Source organism: Rhincodon typus, unplaced genomic scaffold, assembly GCF_021869965.1.
Source record: "Rhincodon typus isolate 14 unplaced genomic scaffold, sRhiTyp1.1 hic_rhity00001773, whole genome shotgun sequence".
NCBI lineage: Eukaryota > Metazoa > Chordata > Chondrichthyes > Orectolobiformes > Rhincodontidae > Rhincodon > Rhincodon typus.
In genome coordinates, this window is record NW_025967411.1 from 1 (window position 1) to 21,188 (window position 21,188).

The window sequence follows — 21,188 nt, forward strand, 5'->3', positions numbered from 1 at the left end:
TCCATAACTATTTTAACACACCAGACTTCTAAGAATTGTTAGAATCTGGAAATCTGCCAATGTAACATTTATTCTAAAAAGTAAGCAAAATTAAAGTAACTATAGGCCAGTTAGCTTAAAGATTGTCATTGGAAAAGAGCAATAGTACATTATAAAGGAAGTGTCATCAGAACATTTAGAAAACAGATAACCAAGCAAGAGTCAGCTGGCTTCACGAAGGGGAGAGCAGGCCCGACAAATTTACTAGAACGCTTTAGGATGTAACAAACAGGATTGATAAAGGTAGATGGAATATATTTGGATTTCTAAAATGCATTCAATAAAGTAACACATCTAAAATTATTTAATGGTTGTGGTGTTGGGAGGTAGTGTATTAACATGGAGACAGAATTGGCTAACCAATGGAAGACAGAGAGTTGGGATAAGGGGATTTTTTAGGATAGCAATCTGTAACTAGTGGAGTGCCACAGCCAAATTTGCAAATTACACTAAAATAGATGAGTAGGCAAGTTGCGAGGATGTCACAAAGTGTCTGCAGAGAGATATAAAAAGGTTACATGAAAAACTTGGCGGATAGAACATAGGAAGATATAAGATTATGTATTTTGGCAGAACAAATAGAGAAGCTGAATATTGTTTAAATGGAAAAGAACTGCAGAGAATTGCAGCAGAGAAATTTGGAGGTCCTCATAGATAAATCTCAAAGCTGGCACACAAATTCAATAGATAATTGCAAAGGCAAATGAAATGTTGTCCTTTATTTCAAAGGGAACGCCTTCATTGGTCAATGCATAAAGTATAGGAGTTGGGAGGTCATGTTACGGCTGTACAGGACATTGGTGAGGCCACTTTTAGAATAGTGTTCAATTCTGGTCTCCATATTACAGGAACGATGTTGTTAGATTTGAAAAGGTTCAGAAAACATTTGCAAGAACATTTCCAGGATTGGAGGGTTTAAGCTTAGGGAGAGGCTGAATGGGCTGGGGCTTTTTTCCTTGAGCATCAGAGGCTGAAGGGTGACCTGATTGAGATTTATAAAATCACAAGGGGCATAGATAGGGTGAATAGCCAAGGTCTTTTTCTCAGGGTAGGGGAGTCCAAAACTAGAGGGCATGTATTTAAGGTGAGAAGGGAAAGATTTAAAAGGGACCTAAAGGGCAATGTTTTCATACAGAGGATGGTGCATGTATGGAACGAGCTGCCAGAGGTGGTGGTGGAGGAGGCACGTACAATTACAACATTTAAAAGGCATCTGGATGGGTACATGAATAGGAGAGGTTTAGAGGGGTATGGGCCAAATGCTGGCAAATGGGACTAGATTAATTTAGAATATCTGATCGGCATGAACGAGTTGAACTGAAGGGTCTATTTCTGTGAAGTATATCGTTGTGATTCTATGAATGGAGTACAAAAATAGGGAAGTCTTGTTGCTAAAACTATACAAGTGTCCAATCAGACCACATTTAGAATTCTGTAACCAGTTTTAGTCTCCCTGTCTCAGAAAAGATATAATGACATTGGAGACAGACTAGAGAAGGTTCACTAGGTTGTAACAGATTGCTGGAGAAACTCAGTGGGTCTGGCAGCATCTGTGGAAACAAAAACAGAGTTAATATTTCAATCTTGATAGAACATCCTCAGAGCTGTCATTCAGTTCGTTGGACTCAAAACGCTAACTCTGTTTCTGTCTCCACAGATCCGCCAAACTGTGCGAATTTCTCTAGCATTTTACACATGGTTCAGTTTTCCAGCATCCATCATATTTTGCTTTTATTTGAGTGCTCACTTGATTGATTCTGGGAATGGAAGAATTTTCTAGAGTAGGGGTTTGGCCTGTATTTGCTGACGTTTAGAAGAACGAGAGGTGACCTCATTGAAACATACGACATTCTTCAGGGGCTTGACAGGGTGGAAAAGTTATTTACTCTAGTTGGACAGCCTACAACAAGGGGCCACAATCTGAGTACACAGTCACCTATTTAAGGATGAGGAATTTTTTTTTCCTCCGAGGGTAGCAAATCTGGCATTTTTTAAACCAGAGGGCTGAACACACTGCATCATGCAGTATATTCAAGGCTGAAATAATCAAATTGTTAATCGGTAAAGGAATCAAGGATTGAGAAAAAGACTGGAAAATTGAGTTGAGGATTATCAAATCAGCCATGGTCTTATTGAAAGTCCTACTTCTCTTCTGTCTTATGCTTTTATGGTCTAAATTGATAGTCCATGTTTTACCATACAGTTACTTTAGAAAATGTTTCCACCATCAGTTCAGGAAAATATTTCGTTAGCTTCTAATAAGGTCCTGAGTCACCTGTGAGTATATGTTCCTAAACATTGTGATTTCATTAGCTGAAGGGGGTGAAATGCTCCAACGCTTGCTTCAAAAACAATGTAATTAACAGCAAAATTCCTCAATTATTTCTGGAATGCACTGCCAGGTCGTGGAAGTAGGCATATTGGCGATACTTAAGAGGCATCCAGATGGTTACAAGAATAGGAGAGAATAGAGGGATACGGACCAAATACGGGCACAAGATTTATTTTTTAGTTTAGTTAAGGCATGGTGATCGTCACAGGCTGTACTTCTCTTTTGTTCTCTACAACTCTGGAAAGATCCGTACCTGAAATAACACCTTATCTGATCACTCCAAAGAAGCAAACAGGGCTGGACAGTTAAGAAATAGACACAGCAGATGGAATTCAATGCTAGTGAGAAACGTACATTGCAGTTTTAAAGACATGAGCTTCTAATTTATACGACCTTAAAATTAGAATCTGAAGTGCATAGGGCCATAAAACGCTGAGTTTTGTGACAAGGTATAGATTATAAAAATAGAAATACAATGCTCTATCTATATAAAACCACAAGACATGTTGGAGTAGTTTTGGATTTCACACATTTCTGCTTTCTAAAGAACAGTCACTGAAATGCTACTGGGTATGAGAAGACAGCACTTTGCAGAGCAAGAAGAGACAGTGAAGTGCTTTTACTTTTGAACTGCTGCAGGGCATGTGCTTTAATTAGAACAAGGGATTATGGAGTGACCTGATAAGAGATTAATAAAATTGTGAAGGGATGGTATAGATTAACTACTATTTTAAAAAAAGACAGGAAGTCATTCAGTCCAAGCGCTTTGCTGGCACTCCATGGAGCAATAGTCAGTTCCATTTCCCCATTTGAACCTATAGCCCTGTAAGTTTATTTTGAAATCACTTAAAATAAGCAAATACAAAAAGGAAAAAAATTTAAAAAAGGTTAAGACTTCATGCCCAGAGGATTTGCAATACACAAGGCCACAAACTTATTCTACAGTTGCATAAATCTTTGGCTAGACCATATCACCAGTACTATAATTAGTTCTCAGCCAAGTCGCTAATAATGGACTTTGCTGTATGCATGCAGCACACAGAATACCAGGAGCAAAAAACTGAGTACATGTTGTTTGTGTAAATAGGACTTGTATTCCATTGTCAGTAATCTTAATGTGGGAGTTCAGATGTTATTACACACACCTGGAATAGGCAAGACTTGAACCCAGGCTTTCCAGTCTGGGCCAGTAACACTTTAGTACAACAGTCCTAAATGAGATTTTATTCAGAGGCAGGCTACTGTGTCAGGAGAATCCACAATTGTTTTGACTGAAAGTGGTTGTGGATATTTTTAAAATCAACCTGTTCAGAGATGTTACAAGTCACCACTGGACCACCAGAGGTTAAAGAAAGCCCTCCATTGCAGATATTTCCTAATCAATCTGTTCAGGCACATTACAACACAAGCTGTGACACTTATTTGTGCTGTAAAAGCCATACAGGTTTTGAAACAGAAAAATCATTTGAGAAATTAAATCTCTCTGGGTGTCGCAAACTAGAATTAACTAACTGGTTAAAAGACAATCATCTGATGATGGGTTTAACAATAATTTCAGAAGAAAACAGGCAAGCAGAATAGGTTGCAAAATTTTTACCTGTTACTTGGATCCAAATGCAGCTTAAAAGTCTGTTACCTACAAGTATCTTATGGTAAACCATTCTCAGCATTTTAACTAGCTCCAGGTAAGCCAGGGTATATAACATAAACTTTACCCAAACCATTATTCAATGGCCATACCACAATTAGTAGATGAGACGGTGGGGGGGGGGGGGGGTGTGGGGGGAAGAGAATGATTTCTGGAGTCACTGATCTTACATTGGAGTGTAGGGGTGAAGCTTCTATTCATGGTTAAACATCAGTATCTGAAATGGAAACAGTTTACTAACATTTTGCATTTATATATAGCCAAGTTAGAGGTGTCCAAAAGTAGTCAACTGTAATCATACATAAATGGCACCAAGCCAAGAGAAGTATTAAGAAAGGGGGCATCCAAAAAGGAATACTTTGATGACCTGCCAATGCTGGAACAAATCAAAGGAGTGGGTAATACACAATAGTCACTAAAGGCCCAGGAAAAGTTAGACATAGGAACAGACAAGGGGGCATGAAGGACTTTGAAAATAGATAGCATAAAAAATTCTTCCATTTTCATAAACCTTAGACATCCAAATATTTATGCCAATTAAGTAATTTTGTGGTAGCACCAAATCAGGGTATTGCTGAAAAAAAGTTCAAAATATTTTGTCTTGTAATCAGCAATGCAATTCACAAGAAATACTGGTGAATAAAACAAAAAAACTTCTGTATAGTAAGAGAATATGCAAATTGGTTAGGCAATGGACTGTGATTACCAAGATGTATCATTGGATAACTGTTTAAACTGGCAAATAAGAACCGAAAGAACTGCAATGCTGGATATCAGAAACAAAAAGAACAGAAATTGCTTCAAAAGCTCAGCAAGTCTGGCAGCCAGCTGTGGAGAGAAATCAAGAGTCAACATTTCAGGTCCAGTGACCTTTCTACGGATGAAACAAAGTGTTAATTCTGATTTGTCTCCACAGATGGTACCAGACCTGAGCTTTTCCAGCAATTGGTTTTTAACTGCCAAATTTTGCTTAAATTGAAACCAGACGGATCGACTGATTAGTTATGACATTACTGAAAAACGAACCAGAAGAATATCTGTCAGTCATTTTGTTGGAAAACAGACACTATGTACATAAAAATAACAGGCTCCTATGTGTTAACACACGTACCTTCCAGTACCTGCAAGTCCAAATGACAATCTTGAACTGGTCATCAGCATAATTCTTAGCATACTCAGCATTAAGCAAATATTGTACAGTATGCTTTGCCAGCATTGGCTGATAGGGTATGGTGAATGCCTCACTTGTTGTGATCAGCCGAGAGAGATATACTATTTGCTATGATTTGCCAGTCTTTGGGACATACACCCAAAAGGCTACTGACTGCAGCCTACGCCATGTTTGTAGAATGTGCAAGACAGAATTTTCTGAAGCTATTTGTCTGTCTTTTTTTAAGCAACACTTTTAAAAAAATCAGTTTAAACATAGGAACACAATAACATAGAACATAGAACAGTACAGGCCCTTTGGCCCACGATGTTGTGCCGACCTATTACCCTACTAAGATCAATCTACCCTGCATACCCTACATTTTACTATCCTCCATGTGCCTATCCAAGGGTCGCTTAAGAGTCTCTAAAGTATCTGACTCCACTACCACTGCCGGCAGTGCATTCCACACGCCCACCACTCGCTGTGTGAAGACATCTCCCCTACACCTTCCTCCAATCACCTTAAAATTATGCCCCCTTGTAATAGTCACTTCTGCCCTGGGAAAACATCTCTGACTATCCGGTCTATCTATGCCTCTCATTAGAAACAGGGAAATTTATAATATGGAACAAAGAAATAGCTGACAAACTAAATTCGTACTTTGTTTGTGTCTTCATAAAGGAGGACACAAGTATGTGCCAGAAATGTGGGGAAACACAGGGTTTAGTGAGAAAGAAGCATTGTCTGAATTAGCAGAGAAACTATGCTGGAGAAACTGATGGGACTGAGGGCTGATAAATCCCCAGGGCCTGGTTAACCTACATCCCAGAGCACATAAGGACAGAAGTGCATACACCAAAATCCCTCACCAATGTGGCCATATCCAAAATATAAATTTCTCTAGAGATTCATCATTATTTTTAATCATTTTTGGTTTGGAGATGAGCTGAAGATGACTCTTGGACAGAGCAGCAGTAGCTGCTTGTGCTAAAAACAAAACAAAAAGCTTTATTATGAAGCCAGACCTGGAACTACAGGTCAGTTATTGATCAAAAGAATTTCAGATCTTCGACATCAGGTGCAAAACAGTATACTTCACCAGATAACAAATGATTGGCCATTAACAAGGTTGCCCGAGAGTCAGAGATAACAAGGTGTAGAGCTGGATGAGCACACAGCAGGCCAAGCAGCATCAGAGGAGCAGGAAAGCTGACGTTTTGGGTCTGGACCCTTCTTCAGAAAAGGGTCTGAAGAAGGGCCCAGACCCGAAACGTCAGCTTTCCTGCTCGGCCTGCTGTGTTCATCCAGCTCTGCAGCTTGTTATCTCAGATTCTCCAGCATCTGCATTTCCTACTATCTCTGCCCGAGAGTCAGTCCTAGCACGCCCAGGAGACATTGCACTCAAGCAGATGACAGATGTTGAATGGTAACTGGGGCATCATGGGGAGACAGTCTGATAGAGGCCAGAGCTTTTAACCATGTTTTGGACTGCTTTTTGTGAGAAGGCTGTTGATGTTACACATTAAGATTTGACATCGCCATGTCTAACCTCCCATTATCAGCTTTTGGAAGTTCAGAGAATAGAAATTAAATATCACTGACCCCCTCTGAATGAGCTGAAAGGGTGGCCCTAATTAGCATCTTCAGAAAAATAATATAGAAACAATTACAGCCTATGGAACAACACATTGTGAAAACCACTTAAGCTGGCCAGTTTTGCTACTTTCCTTTAGTTACCCCTCAACTGTATTTGTCTATTTTTGGTAAGAATGGGGCCGAAAACAAAGATTACTGGCTGTAAACAGACATCAATTAGAGTTCCTAGTTTGCTCTGCTAAAGTTATGTTTTGTTAAAGGTGCTAAATCTTTTGTTTAAACAGTGTATTGAATAAATTATTCAGAGTCTGGAATAGGTTATTCAAAAATTTTGGTTAGGCACAACCAGGATAACTTGTTGATGGTATTGAAGTTTTAATATTTGTGTCGCAAATATAGAGGTAGAAAGGCTAAATTAGTTTGGCTGTGTTGCAACAGTTAACATTAAAAGTTGTGCCAAATTAAATTTAAAGGCAAAAAACCACCAATTTCACATCAGCACAAATCACAATTCTCTGCAAAAAGCAGAACAAGAATGAACAAGTAAAATATGGCTTTGCAATGAATTGAACTTTTTCCTTTTTAAAAGTTATTTATTGAATAGTTCAATATTTTATATTTTACTTTTTCTTCTCAACATCCTGTTCTGCTGCTTCCTTCGCTCTCTTAGCACGGATTCCAAACAAACGGGCATTGGCACGGGCCATACGGAGGCTTGCAAAAGCCTTGAAATTCTTCTCATCCTCCGAGATCACCCGGGCCTTCTCTTTCTTGTATATCTGAAGGGAAAAATTGTATCCATAAGCATAAGCCAATGAAAATTTATAGCTGTAGTCAGAATCATAAATAAGAGATCTAATTCTATCCATAAAAGCAACAGAACTCTGATATACCAAGTAATCAAAATTATCACAATTCAAGATGAGAATATTGCAGCAAAATCAATTAGACAAAACTGAAGGTTCACTATTTTAGATTTGAATTAATGCTTTTTGCTGCAGAGTTTCCTTAAATGTAATTTCTAAATTTGATGGCTACCCGAGATAGTCAAAGGGAACCCATTCAGAAAGTTTATGAATTTCTGATTTGGAAATATAGGCTGATGTCCAGCTGAAAGGTCACCCTACATCCAAGTACTTTCACAATTACCATATACACATGGCCAAACAATTAACATGCATTCAAATCTATATAAAGTTAAGATGTGTGAAGATTTGTTTATGAAGTGTTTACCCAAATGTCGTCAATTTGGATTATACAAATTAACAAGAAATTTAATGTATAGTGCCTCTTGCTGATTCAAAGCACTTTCAGCCAAAGTCTTGCAGAAATAGTGTCTTAATGCACGGGTGATGTGTTTAACCGTACAAATTTATCTTGCATATCTATATTGATGTAAGCAATGTAATATACAATATTGTTGAAGTACAGTCATTGTATTAATGTGGGGAAACATGGCAAACAATTAGGTGCATCAAGTTCCCACAAAACGATGAGATAGTGTCTTTTAAGAAAAGTACTGGCTTGGTGACAAATATTGGGCAGAACATAAAGAACTTCCTTGGTCATCTTTTACATACATCTGAGAGATACAATATAGAGTCCATCATCTTCTGACTCAACACAATGACAGATAGCTAATCAATTTTAAACAAATTGTAAATTGAGAAAACATTTAGGAAGTTACTCACATTTTTGATTGGCATGACTGGTCCAGTTAACTGTGTTGCCAGTTTAATTTCTTCTGCCTGTAGGGAAGAAATCATTCAAGTGTAAAATTAAACAAACCCAAACAATTTAAATTAATGACACTTCCACAGTCATCAGATGGAGAAGATTCAACAAAAATCATCAATAATGTGCAGAAATTCCAAAAAAAGCTTCGTCTTTTTAATGTGGAGGGCCATCATTACAACCACTTAACTAAATAACTTAGCCCCAGGGCAGACCAGCATTTGAGATTTTTTTTTTTAAAAAATGCTCTTACAATCTCAAGAGCCTCCAATTGACTTCTGATCAGTTCACAGCACCACAGTTTAAGCAAACTACTTTCTACTGTTGTAATATTCCAATTCCCCTCAGAAAAAGTAACCCAGTAACTCATACAGGAATGGCGATAAATATTGGCCTAGCCAGCAAAGCACCCATTCCATGAACAAATAAAAAGAAAAAAATCCACCTCAGTTACTTCTGCCCGTTTCTATTCCAATTTGCCCAGCAACAGTGGATGTTTACCACGAATGCTCATCCTAGCCCAAATTTTCATTCTGTCTCCTTCTGATCATAACGGTGCTATCAGCCAACATTATACAAAAGGAGGGGTTTGACTCTGGCACGTGTGCGTCAAACTTTCCGCTAAAACCCATCAGGATTGCTTAAATGGTGGACTAAACTTTTATTTTAAAATACTACTCATGAATGAAAATTTAATAGGTATGTTCTAAACTAGCACAAGTGCTTTAAAAACAGTTCCACAATAACATGCAAACAAGATGGATGTGAGGTCCAGAGAGTTTCCAAGGGCAGAAATGTAGATTTCTGATTCTCAGTCTGTGCTGTGATGATCGATCACATAGCTCACATTAGAAATATGCAAACAATCTGACTTAGCAACAATGTCACCAAACAACTGCATTGCAGCTAGCCAATCTACACAAGTATATGGAATGCTGCATCCAAGAGGAATCAATGTCTTCAAAAGACAAAGCAACTATCAAGGACTTGTTATTAAAGCCAAATTATCTATTCCCTCTATTACAGTTGAAATTTTTTTTTAAGCTTTTCCAGGTTTACATGGAAATAAATTTATCCAATTATCTTATTTCAGACTTGTAATGCAGAAGAAATTTCATTTTTGATATTATTTAAGAGCCATTAGTATTACAAATATCCTCTGAAGCATCATTTTCAATTTGATTTCAGAATGTTCAGCAAACATTTTTTTGGTTACTTACAGAAGAATCTCCCTTCCTATGAACTGAAGCCTTTCTTGGGAAGATTATCAGTTTAGAGCGATACTCCTTCAGACGTTGAACATTACACTGAATAGATTCAGTTGACTTGTTACGGCGTCTATGATCAACAGCAATGCCAATAGTACGTGCAACTCTCCTGTTAATGCCTGCTGCCTGTTGTGTTGGCACAAAAACAGAATGCATTTATTTTAATGAGGAGAAAGAAAACACAGAAATAATGTTTAAAAAATAATAGCGGCCACAGATGGAAAAGGTTTTTAAAAAAATCATTTCTGATGAACAATTAAAAAGCCATCTTCAATTCAATTTCTAAGTCATGCTTTCTCAAATCAATAAACATGCATTATCACCCCACAAGTCAATGTTCTGTATCACGCCCAAAAGCTCATGTCCTTTTCAACATGTAACTCCAAACAGTAAGCTTCATTTATTGATGTGTAAATTGAGGAACTGACTAGACCCTTTTAAACTGAGTGAATATACAACTGTTCTAAAATATATAAAATCAATTTTGATTAGGCAATTATTCCAAAAATGATACCAATCTCACAGTACTTCAAACACACTGAAAACTTGTGCTTTGGATCATGGCCCTAATCTCTTTAGGTGGCTTAAAATTGCAATTATTTCACAACATTCCTGTAAAATTTACATGAATGGCTTTTAAATATCATACATTGTTATTTATATCTTTCCTCCTCCCCTCTGCACTGTCTTCTGATGCTTCTATTCCCTTAGTCTGGTTTTGTTTAGTTACATTCTTCATTCTTAGCCAGAGCCTCTCATGCAATGAGTTCTCTGTCCATATTTATGGTCACCTCTGGAACCCTACTAAAGAAAAGAACTTGCAACGGGAAATAGAACTTATTCAATAGTTGTGTTTTATATTCAATTGACTTTGAGAAAATATAATTCCTATACAATTATGACTATGTACGAACAATAATTACCTTTAGCTCCTCCAGGCTGAAGCCTCGTCCAGCACGTACTTTTGTGTGATACCTGACAGTGGGACACCTAACAACTGGTCGAAGTGGGCCAGCAACTGGACGTGGAGCAATGCGGCGTGCTTTAGCCTGCCGTGCCTTGCGTCTATCAACCAGTAATGGAGAAATTGAGGATTAGAAATTTCTGGTCAACTTTGCACATGGACATTTTAACAAAGAACTTAGATTAGACCACAGTCATCAGCAATAAAGGGTTCAAAGAGTAATCATCAACAAAGTACAGAGATTCCGGAGAAATTGTCATCATCTGACTGTGGAATGGTAATAAAACAATCCAGTAGCAGTACCGTTTTCCCACATTTAGCTAATGTGCTTTACAGGAGTCCACACAACTAGATTCCTCAGAGAAAAAAAATGAAGCAAAGCTCTCAGCACTGAACTGCATACCTGCGGATTTTTCTGGCTGGCTGATTGAACCAAGTCCGGACTCTTTTCTGCCAGTCCTTGTGGAAATGAGGGTTCAAAATCATTCCATTTCGACTTGGGGCCATTGCTACTTATTGAAGGGCTAAGACCCTGTAATTGCCAAGTAAACACGAATAAAATGCAGCAAGTAATAACATACCACATACAACTCACCACAGCACTTCACAATCTGAAAAGCTGACCAAATAGATTCCAATTTAAGAACATACCCACAACCTAATGTTAATCACCTTGAATACTACTAAAGACAACTCAAAGAACACTTTGGACCAATGTCAATGGAACATCGAGGAGTCTATTAGCAACAGTTTCACCTCCAAAAGTTTGTGGGTTAAAGGCCCACTCCAGGATTTGAACACAACAAACAAAAGCTGATATTTCAGTGCAGTACCGAGGGAGCACTACACTGCTGGGAGGCACCATCTAACCTTAACCCTAACCATCTTTAAGATGGATGTAAAAGATTTTAGACCACTATTTTGAAGCAGGCATGCGAATTAATCAAAAAGATTACGTGGTCGTAATACATTGCCGTTTGCACAAACAGGCTGCCACATATACAGCACTGCAAAGACTATATTCCTAAAGCGTTCTGGGACACCTGGAGGTTGTGTAAAATATGGGAGGTTGAACTGTTAGGAGGATGCAGGGATGCTTCAGTGTGATTTGGACAAGTTCGGTGAGTAAGAAAAAGCACGACAAATGAATTATAACGTACACAAATTCAAAGTGAAACAAATCGTAGCCAGGACTTAGGAGAACTCGCATACTAACTCGGCCTTTCAATGGGCGCTAATTTAAAACTCCTCCAAAACACTGAGGTTCTGCAGCCCGCCACACGGGGCCCATTCAACTGCAAACGGCCACACATAGAAACAGGCAGACACTGGAGGTCGGTGAAACCGCGCCGGTACACGCAGAATGGACAGACGGTGCTACCAGCTCGATTTTAGGCCTCAATCCTCCAAGCATAGAAAGCAGCTGCCAGCTAGCCTCAGCAACATCTTTCCTCAGAAATGCTCACGGACATTGAGAACCCGTTCTCTGCCGCACAGCCACGTACTAATTGGTTATTTGTTTGCCTGATTAAGGTGGCGGATGAACAGTGATTTTACTCACACTCTAACACATCACCTACCTACTGGCGGAAGATGGCCGAAGGAAAGGAGCGAGCTGTGTAGGGGAATGCCGGGATATGTACGCGGACGCGAAGATTAACCAATCAGTGCAGCGGACGCTGGTAGTACTGCCGCCCCGTACAAAGATGGCGGATCTGTCGCTGGGGGGCGATGTAGGTTATTTTTACTGTACATGTAGAAACCGGTCGTTAATGTTTTAGATGCAGCTTGTAATAAGGCGATCGCAACCAACGGCCTACTAAAGTGTCCTGATTCTAAAAGCGGAAAATGCCAGGAAAGCTCAGCTGGGTTGGCATCCTTAAAGACGATGATCTTTTCAGTCCATGGACTTCTTTGTCAGAACATGCATTTTCTGTTTTATTTCAAATTTACAGCATCCATGGTGTTTTGGTTTTAAATTTCCAGTCGCAGGTCGAACTGTTTCTTATGGACTGAAGCAAAAAGTTTTTCTTTAAAAGAATCGCCATGGTGTGAAAATAAACTAGGGAGCAAGATCTGAAGAATGCAATTAAATTACATAGTTTACTTTCAGAGAGCGCAGACATGATGGGCAGAATGGTTTTCTAGTTTGCCATGTATCTTCCTATATATCTATAAATTCCTGTAGGCCCCATCAGTATCGAAAAGCAGTACGATGTTTAGTGTTTCCCCTAGCAGAAAGGTCAATTACCAGTGGCCACAGGTTTTTAATTGATTTGTAGAATAATCAGGGGAGTTCATGAGGGAAAACCTTTTCACCCAGCCGGTGGTGGAATTGCTACCAATTTTGGTGATTGTGGCAGAAATCGCAATTTATTTAAATATAACCCAGATCCGCAGCGAACTGCCGTAATTTACGAAGCCACGGATCAAGTGCTGGTAAGAGATAGTAGGAACTGCCGATGCTGGAGAAACTGAGATAACAAGGTGTAGAGCTGGATGAACACAGCAGACCAAGCAGCATCAGAGGAGCAGGAAGGCTGACGTTTCGGGCCTAGACCCTTCTTCAGAAATTAGGGAGGGGAAGGGGGCTCTGAAATAAATAGAGAGGGGGGACGGTGATAGAAGGTGGATAGAGGAGCAGATAGGGTGGGAGAAAAGACAGACAGGTCAGGAAGGTGGGGATGAAGCTAGTAAAGGTGAGTGTAGGTAGGAAGTGGGGAGGGAGGGAGGGAAGACAGTCAGGTCAAGGAGGCGGGGATGGGGGTGTGCTGGTCTTGGGATGAGGCCGGGGATGGGGAGATTTTGAAGCTCGTAAAGTTCACATTGAGACCATTGGCTTGTAGGCTTCCAAGGCGGAATATGAGATGCTGTTCCTCCAGTTTCCAGGCGGCATCATTGTGACACTGGAGGAGGCCCAGGATGGACATGTCGTCCAGGGAGTGGGAGGGGGAGTTGAAGTGGTTTGCGACTTGGAGGTGTTGTCGTTTGTTGCAAACCAAAGTGTAGGTGCTCCACAAAGCGGTTTCCAAGCCTCCGCTTGGTTTCCCCGATGTAGAGGAGACCACATCTGGAACAACGGATACAATAGACCACATTAGCAGATGTGCAGGTGAATATCTGTTTAATCTGGAAGGTTTTATTGGGGCCTGGGATGGAGGTGAGGGGGGGAGGTGTAGGGACTGGTGTAGCACCTCCTGCACTTGCAGGGAAAGGTGCCAGGGTTGGTGGGGCTAGTGGGGAGTGTGGAGCAGACGAGGGAGTCATGTATAGAGCGGTCCCTCCGGAAGGCAGATAAGGTTGGGGAGGGAAATATATCCTTCGTAGTGGGGTCAGATTGCAGGTGGTGGAAGTGGCAGAGAATGATGCGTTGAATCTGGAGCTTACTGGGATGATAGGTGAGGACAAGGGGAATTCTGTCTTTGTTTTTATTGCGGGGAGGGGTGTGAGGGCTGAGGTGCGGGAAATGCAAGAGATGCGGTCGAGGGCGTTTTCGACCACTGGGTGGGGGGGAGCAAAATTGCGGTCCTTGAAAAATGCGGACATCTGGGATGTCCAGGAGTGGAACGCCTCATCTTGGGAGCAGATGTGGCGGAGTCAGAGGAATTGGGACTAGGAGATCGCATTCTTGCAGGAAGGTGGGTGAGAGGAGGTCTAATCTAGATAGCTGAGGGACTCGTTGGGCATGAAATAGATATCAGTTTCAAGGTGGTTACCAGACATGGAGACAGAGGTGTCCAGGAAGGAGAGAGAGGTTTCAGAGATGGTCCAGGTGAACTTGAGGTTGGGGTGAAAGGTGTTAGTAAAGTTGATGAATGTTGGATGTGAGAATGTTGAATGTGGGAGCACGAGGCGGCGCCGATACAGTCATCGATGTAACGGAGGAAGAGTTGGGGGATGGGGCCAGTGTAGCTACGGAAGAGGGACTGTTCCACGTATCCTACAAAGAGGCAGGCATAGCTTGGGCCCATGCGGGTACCCATGGCCACCCCTTTTCGTCTGTAGGAAGTGGGAGGAGTTGAAGGAGAAGTAGTTAAGGGTAAGGACAAGTTCAGTTAGGCAGATAAGGGTGTCGGTGGAGGGGGACTGGTTGGGCCTGCGGGGGAGGAAGAAGCAGAGGGCTTTTAGACTGCGTGGGGAATGCAAGTATATAGGGATTGGATGTCCATGGTGAAGATGAGATGTTATAGATGAGGTGCTGGTAAATTGGATTAGAAAGTAACAAAAGCAGAAAAGCTCAGCAGGTCTGGCAGCATCTGTGAAGAGAAATCAGAGTTAGCATTTCAGTTCCGGTAACCCTTCCTCAGAATTAGATTAGATTGGATTTAAAAGTGCCATCCAACCACTGCAGACATATGGGCTGAATGACCTGTTTCAGTGCTGTGACTTTTCTATGGTGTAGTTGAGCCACGTTAGTAAAGCAATCTAATGACCGAGTTATAAATAATTTTAAAATCCGTCAACACGGAACTGCACACGGCACATCCAAATTCAAAGCAGAAAACCCTTGAAGTTTTCCACTGATCAGTCAACATTGGTGGAGCAAGCTGGTGTTTATGTTTCAGTCGGTGAAGGAAATGTCTTTATAGACATTAACCTCTCGGGTCTCTATCCATCAATGATGAGTATTTCAGTCCTGAGGAAGGGTCACCGGACCCGAAACGTTAACTCTGTTTTTTCCTTCACAGACGCTGTCAGACCTGCTGAGCTTTTCCAGAAACTTTGTTTTTGTTCATGAGTATTTCTAAAATGTTCTGATTTTATTTTAGCTTCCAGCATCTGTGGTATGTTATTGCTGATGAAATACATCTAAGTCAGGACCCAAAGTTCTATATAAATGTACCAAATGATTAATCTTTTTCTAAAAAATGGAACTCAGGATTTGTTAATAATGTTCATGTCTCAACCAACTTGAGTTGCAACCTTTACAGTTTTAACTCTATATTTCGAGATGTCTTTGCACTTCTGCACCATCTAATTTCTTAACAACAAAAAAAAGAGTAATTCTGTTAGCCTAACATCAATCACCGGGAAAATGCTGGAAACGAAAGTGCTTATTAAGGAAGTCTTAACTATGGACTTAAAAACGTGTGATTCAACCAAATTATGGTGTACAAGAGAGAAATCTAATTGACTATTAGAGTATGATGGACAAAAGCCAAATGCGGTATACCTAGATATCTAAACAGCATTGGATAATGTCCCATACAAAATGTTAGTGCAAGGTGAGTTGAGGATGATCAGAAAGCAGAAGGTGGACATGAACAGGGCTTTTTTAGGTTGTAATTAGTGGAATGCTAAAAGGATCAGAATTGGAGCGTCAGTTATTTACATTATATATTAGTGAATTGAATGAAGAGAGTAATGTGCCTTAAGTTTGATGACTAAGTTTTCAGACTATTATGTAAATAATTGTTAAAAAAAAGTGCAGCACAGAGTGATCTGGGTGTTCTTGTGCACTGACGGCTCAGCTGTATAGGAGAAAGAAGAGTGAAAGAGCAATGCTGATTGGGGATTCTCCAATTAGAACAACAAACAGGCATTTCTGCAGCTATGAATGTGACTGTAGATAGTATCTTTCCTCCTTGGTCAAGGATGTTACAGAATGGCTGCAGGACATTTTTCTTGGGGAGGATGAAGAACCAGAGATTGTGGTCAACGTCAGTACCAGTGATTTAGGTAGGAGGGCGATGCGGTCCTGCAAGCAGATTTCAGTGAGCTAGAAAACAGATTATAAAACAAGACCTCCAAACCAGTAACCTCAGAATTACCCCCATTCCAGCATGCTAGGGAGCATAGAAATAGGAGAATTGATCATATGGCTAGAAAACTGGTTTGGGAGGGAGGGCATCACATTACCAAGGTATTGAAATGTAAGTCCCAGTCCTGGAACTAATCTCAATGCCTCAGGAGATTGGGCAAGATAGGACTTTAAGTCCCAGTCCTATCTTGCCCAGTCTCCTGAGCCATTGAGATTAGTTCCAGGACTGGTGGGTTTTAATCAGATTAGGAGGGAATGAGAATTTACGAGTAAGTCAGATTCAAGGAAAGCTAAACTAGCGAAAGGAAGTAGAAGGAAGGTAGAAGTAGAAGCTGAAATAGAAGATGAAACAACAGCAAATGTCAAATAGGATCAAAATGATGAATAATGTTAACAAGGCTGAAATAAAGGCAATGCTTCTGAAAACACACAGCATTCATGAAAACATTGACGATTTTATTGTATAAATTGAGGTAAATGTATATGAAATAATTGCTAGTATGGGGACGTGGCTACAGGATGACTGAGATTGGGAACTAAATATTCAAAGATATTCTACATTTAGGAGGGAATGGGCAAAAAGGAAATTCCTAATAAGGGGTGAGATCAGTACATTAGGAAGAGAGGATCTTGAATCTAAGTATTAATATGCAGAATTAATTTGCGTGGAGCTAAGAAACAGATAGGGGAGCAAACATTGGTAAGAGTTGTTTAGGTAATACCGAACTTTAGTGCTAATGTTAGGCACGCACTAAATCAGGATACTAGAGATACATGTAACATGAGTAATAAAGTAATAACAAACAATTTCATTTTACATATAGACTGGATTAACCAAAGCAGCATTAATGCTGTGCAGAACAGATTCCTAGAGTGTACAAAATGAGTTTCTGGAACAGTATTTTAAGGAGCTATCTAGGGATCAAGCTATTTTGGATTTGGTGTGTAATGAGAAAGGTCTAATTAGAAATCTTACTATAAAGAAGCCTTTGGGAAATAGTGATCACACAATGATAGGATCTAACATTAAGTTTGAATGTGACATAGTTCATTATGAAAACTCACATCTGTAAATCTCAGCAAAGGAAATTTTAAGTGATGAGCTGACGATGGTGAATTGGGAAAATACACGATGATTTGATGCTAGAAAAGCGTCATTATTTAAATAAGTTCTATAAGATGTACAACAGATATACATTCATTTATGGCACAAACGCCCAAGGGGAATGGTGAATAAACCAGGGTTAATGAAAGAGTTAAATTTCGCATGGGATTAAAGGAAGTGGCTGAGAAAAATGCCAGAAATAGTGGTAAACATAGAAAATAAGTGCATGAGTAGGCCATTTGGCCCTTTGAACTTGCATCACCATTCAATATGACCATGGCTGAACATGCAATTTCAGGATCCCATTCCCGCTTTCTCTCCATATCCTTTGAACCCTTTAGCTGCAAGGGGCACGTCCAGCTCCCTCCTGAATATATCTAATAAACTGGCCCCAACAGCTTCCTATGGGACAGAATGCCACAGTTTCACAACTTTCTGAGTGAAGAAATTCTTCCTTATCTCATTCCTGAATGAGTTACCCATTAAACCTGAGGATTGGGAGCAATTCAGGCCGCAGCAAAGGAGGGCCAATAAACTGATAGGAACAGGGGAGAAAAGGGATATGATTGCAAGCTTCTCAAGGTACATGAAAGGGAAAAAAAAGCAAGGATAAATGGGCACCCATTGCAGGTGGGGTCAAGAGAATTTATATTGGCTAACAAGATAGTGGCAGTGAAACTAAACAGTTACTTTGCATCTGTCCTCATGCAAGAAGATACAGAAAATCTCCCAGAAATACTAAGCAAATAGGATTTGTGTGACTGAACAGCCAGAAGAAATTAGTAAAGAGATGCTACTTGAAAAATCAGTTGGATTGAGGGTTTAAAGATCTCCTGAACCAGATGAGTTTCATCTAGAGTGTTTAAGAAAGTAGCTTTTGAGATAATGCATTGGTGATTCTCGGAAGGTTGCTGCTAACTGGAGGGTAGCATAATGTAATCCTGCTATTTAAGAAGGGAGGGAGTGAAGAACTACGAGCCTCATAGCTTGATGTCAGTCTTAGTGAAAATGTTAAAATCTTATATAAGATGTAATAACTGAACATTCTGAAAACATTAGTAAATTGGGCAGTCAGCATGGATTTATGAAAGGGAAATCATGTTTGACAAAATTGTTGGAGCTTTTTGAGGATGTTACTTGTAGAATAGACAAAGGAGAATTAGTAAGATTTACAAGGATGTTGCCAGGGTTGGAGGGTTTGAACTATCGGGAGAGGCTGAATAGGCTGGGGCAATTTTCTCTGGAGTGTTGGAGGCTGAGGGGTGACCATATAGAGGTTTATAAAATCGTGAGGGGCATGGATAGGGTGAATAGTCAAGGTCTTTTCCCCAGGATAGGGGAGTGCAAAACTAGAGGGCATTGGTTTAAGGTGAGATGGGAAAGATTTAAAAGGGACCTAACGGGCAACTTTTTCACCCAGAGGGTGGTGCGTGTATGGAATGAACTGCCAGAGGAAATGGTGGAGGCTGGTAAGTCACAACATTTAAAAGTCATCTGGATGGTATATGAATAGGAAGCATTTAGAGGGAAATGGACCAAATGCTGTCAAGTGGGACTAGATTAATTTAGGATATCTGGTTGGCATGTACGAGTTGGACCAAAGGGTCTGCTTCTGTGCTGTACATCTCTATGATTGGATTTTCAAATAGCTTTTTTATAAAATCTTACACAAGTTAGTAAATAAAATTACAGAACATGGTATTAGCATGACAGGGGGATATACTAGTAAGGATTGAGAATTGTTTAATAGACTAAAAGCAGAGAAGGAATAAATGGATCATTCTCAAGATGGCAGGCGGTTACTAGGAGGGTACTGAAGTGTCAGCATTAGGTCCACAATTGTTCACGATCTATACAAATGATCTGAATCAGGGGATCAATTGTATTATTTCTGAGTTTGCTGATGATACCGATGGGTGGGAACGTGGTTATGAGGACAGAAAGGGGCTACAAAAGAACTTGTACTGGCTAAGTGAATGGGCTAGCGTATGGCAGATGGAATATAATTAGTTTGGCCTTTAGTGAATATCACTATAAGCTAACATGCAGAGCAAGCAATTAGGAAGGCACATGATATGTTGTTATTAATTTCAATGTTATTTGAGTATAGAAGTTGTCTTGCTGCATTTGTATAAAGCCTTGGTGAGACTGCACCTGGAGTATTGTGTACAGTTTTGGCCTCCTTATCCAAGTAAGAACGTACTTATTATAGCGAGAATTCAGTTGAAGTTCACATGATTAATCTCTGGAGTGGTGGGATTGTATTACAACAAGAGATTGAGGAAATTGGGTCTGTATTCCCTGGAGCTTTGAATAATGAGGTGTTATCACAGTAACATATACATTTCTTACATGGCATGAAAGGCTGGAGGTAGATATTTTACCTGGCTGATGACTCAGATCAGGGACATTATGTCAGGATAAGATGTAGATCATTTAAGACTGAGATGAGGAGGAATTTATTCACTCAGAATGGTGAATCTTTGGAAATCTCTATGTCAGAGATCTGTGGAAACTCACTCATTGGCATGTTACACAGAAATCAATAATTTTCTATCGACTAATGACATAAAGGGATGCAGTAGAATTGAGGTAAAACATAGGCCTTAATCTAATTGGGTGGTGGGGTGGGCTTGATGGGCTGAAGGGTTGCTCCTGTGTCCCTGTAACATATGGATTCTGCAGGGGCTTGGTGAGATAAATACGGAGAGATTCTTTTCAAAACAAAAACAGGAATTGTTTGAGAAAATCAGCAGTCTGGCAGCATTTGTGAGAGAAAGCAGAACTGTTGTTTTAACCAGATCCGTATGAACTTCATTCTTGATAAACCGGCAAAAGTGATATACCTGAAATACCAGATGTTTACTGTATTGTCATATCTATCGCGATGTCCGAATAGTTGGTTAAAGCTGTGAGTGAGAAGGCCCTCTGTCGATAAGTTTTATTTAAGGCAAAGTTGCATTATTATTTAAGTGATTTATGATGTAAATAAAGTATGAGTGTGTATACCTCCTCCATTACGTTTCTATTACTTAATGTGTGTTTTTACTTTGATTATGTGGACCTCTTGATCAACCGGAATATTTGAGCAACTGGTACATTTCTGTTCCCACAGGTGCCCGTAATTAAACATTTACTATAATTAGGAAAAGGTGATATTTATGCTGATGATGCTGAGGGGATGGGGAGAAGAAATAATAATTAGGTCCAAGAAACTTCCCTTGTGAACTTGGTGATAAAGATACTTTTACTTACTTACTTTCCAATATTCAGTGCCGTTTGTCTCCGTCTTTGAAACTTGTGATGCCACATTTGTCAAAATGTGGCATCTCTCATTTCAAGACATTAGACTTATGCCATTATGCATCTACATTTCATGTAGTTGTACTAAGTTATGCTTTTTGGGAAAGCGATGGGGAGGCCATGGCCTAGTTATATTATTGCTAGACTCTTAATCCAGAAATTCAGCTAATGTTCTGGGGAAACCCACCACAGCAGATACTGAAATTTGAATAACAATAATTCAATAATAATCTGGAATTAAGAATCTATTGATTACCATGAAACCGTTGGCGGTTGTTGGAAAAA

General features: G+C 39.9%; 1 protein-coding gene and 1 non-coding gene across 2 annotated transcripts; both read right to left on the bottom strand.

Moving 5' to 3' along the window:
* Nucleotides 1–7,340: 7,340 nt before the first annotated feature.
* Nucleotides 7,341–12,395, bottom strand: rpl13 (ribosomal protein L13). The gene is made up of 6 exons (XM_020516041.2): nucleotides 12,315–12,395; nucleotides 11,138–11,266; nucleotides 10,694–10,835; nucleotides 9,723–9,896; nucleotides 8,460–8,516; nucleotides 7,341–7,547 (listed from the first exon to the last, which is right to left on the bottom strand). Exons 2-6 carry the CDS (start codon nucleotides 11,239–11,241, stop codon nucleotides 7,389–7,391), a joined length of 636 nt encoding a protein of 211 aa, XP_020371630.1. The 5' UTR covers nucleotides 11,242–11,266; nucleotides 12,315–12,395; the 3' UTR covers nucleotides 7,341–7,388.
* Nucleotides 10,915–10,996, bottom strand: LOC125481338. Its single transcript, XR_007261295.1, has one exon. It is a non-coding gene; the product is annotated as a small nucleolar RNA MBII-202 (small nucleolar RNA).
* Nucleotides 12,396–21,188: the final 8,793 nt, after the last annotated feature.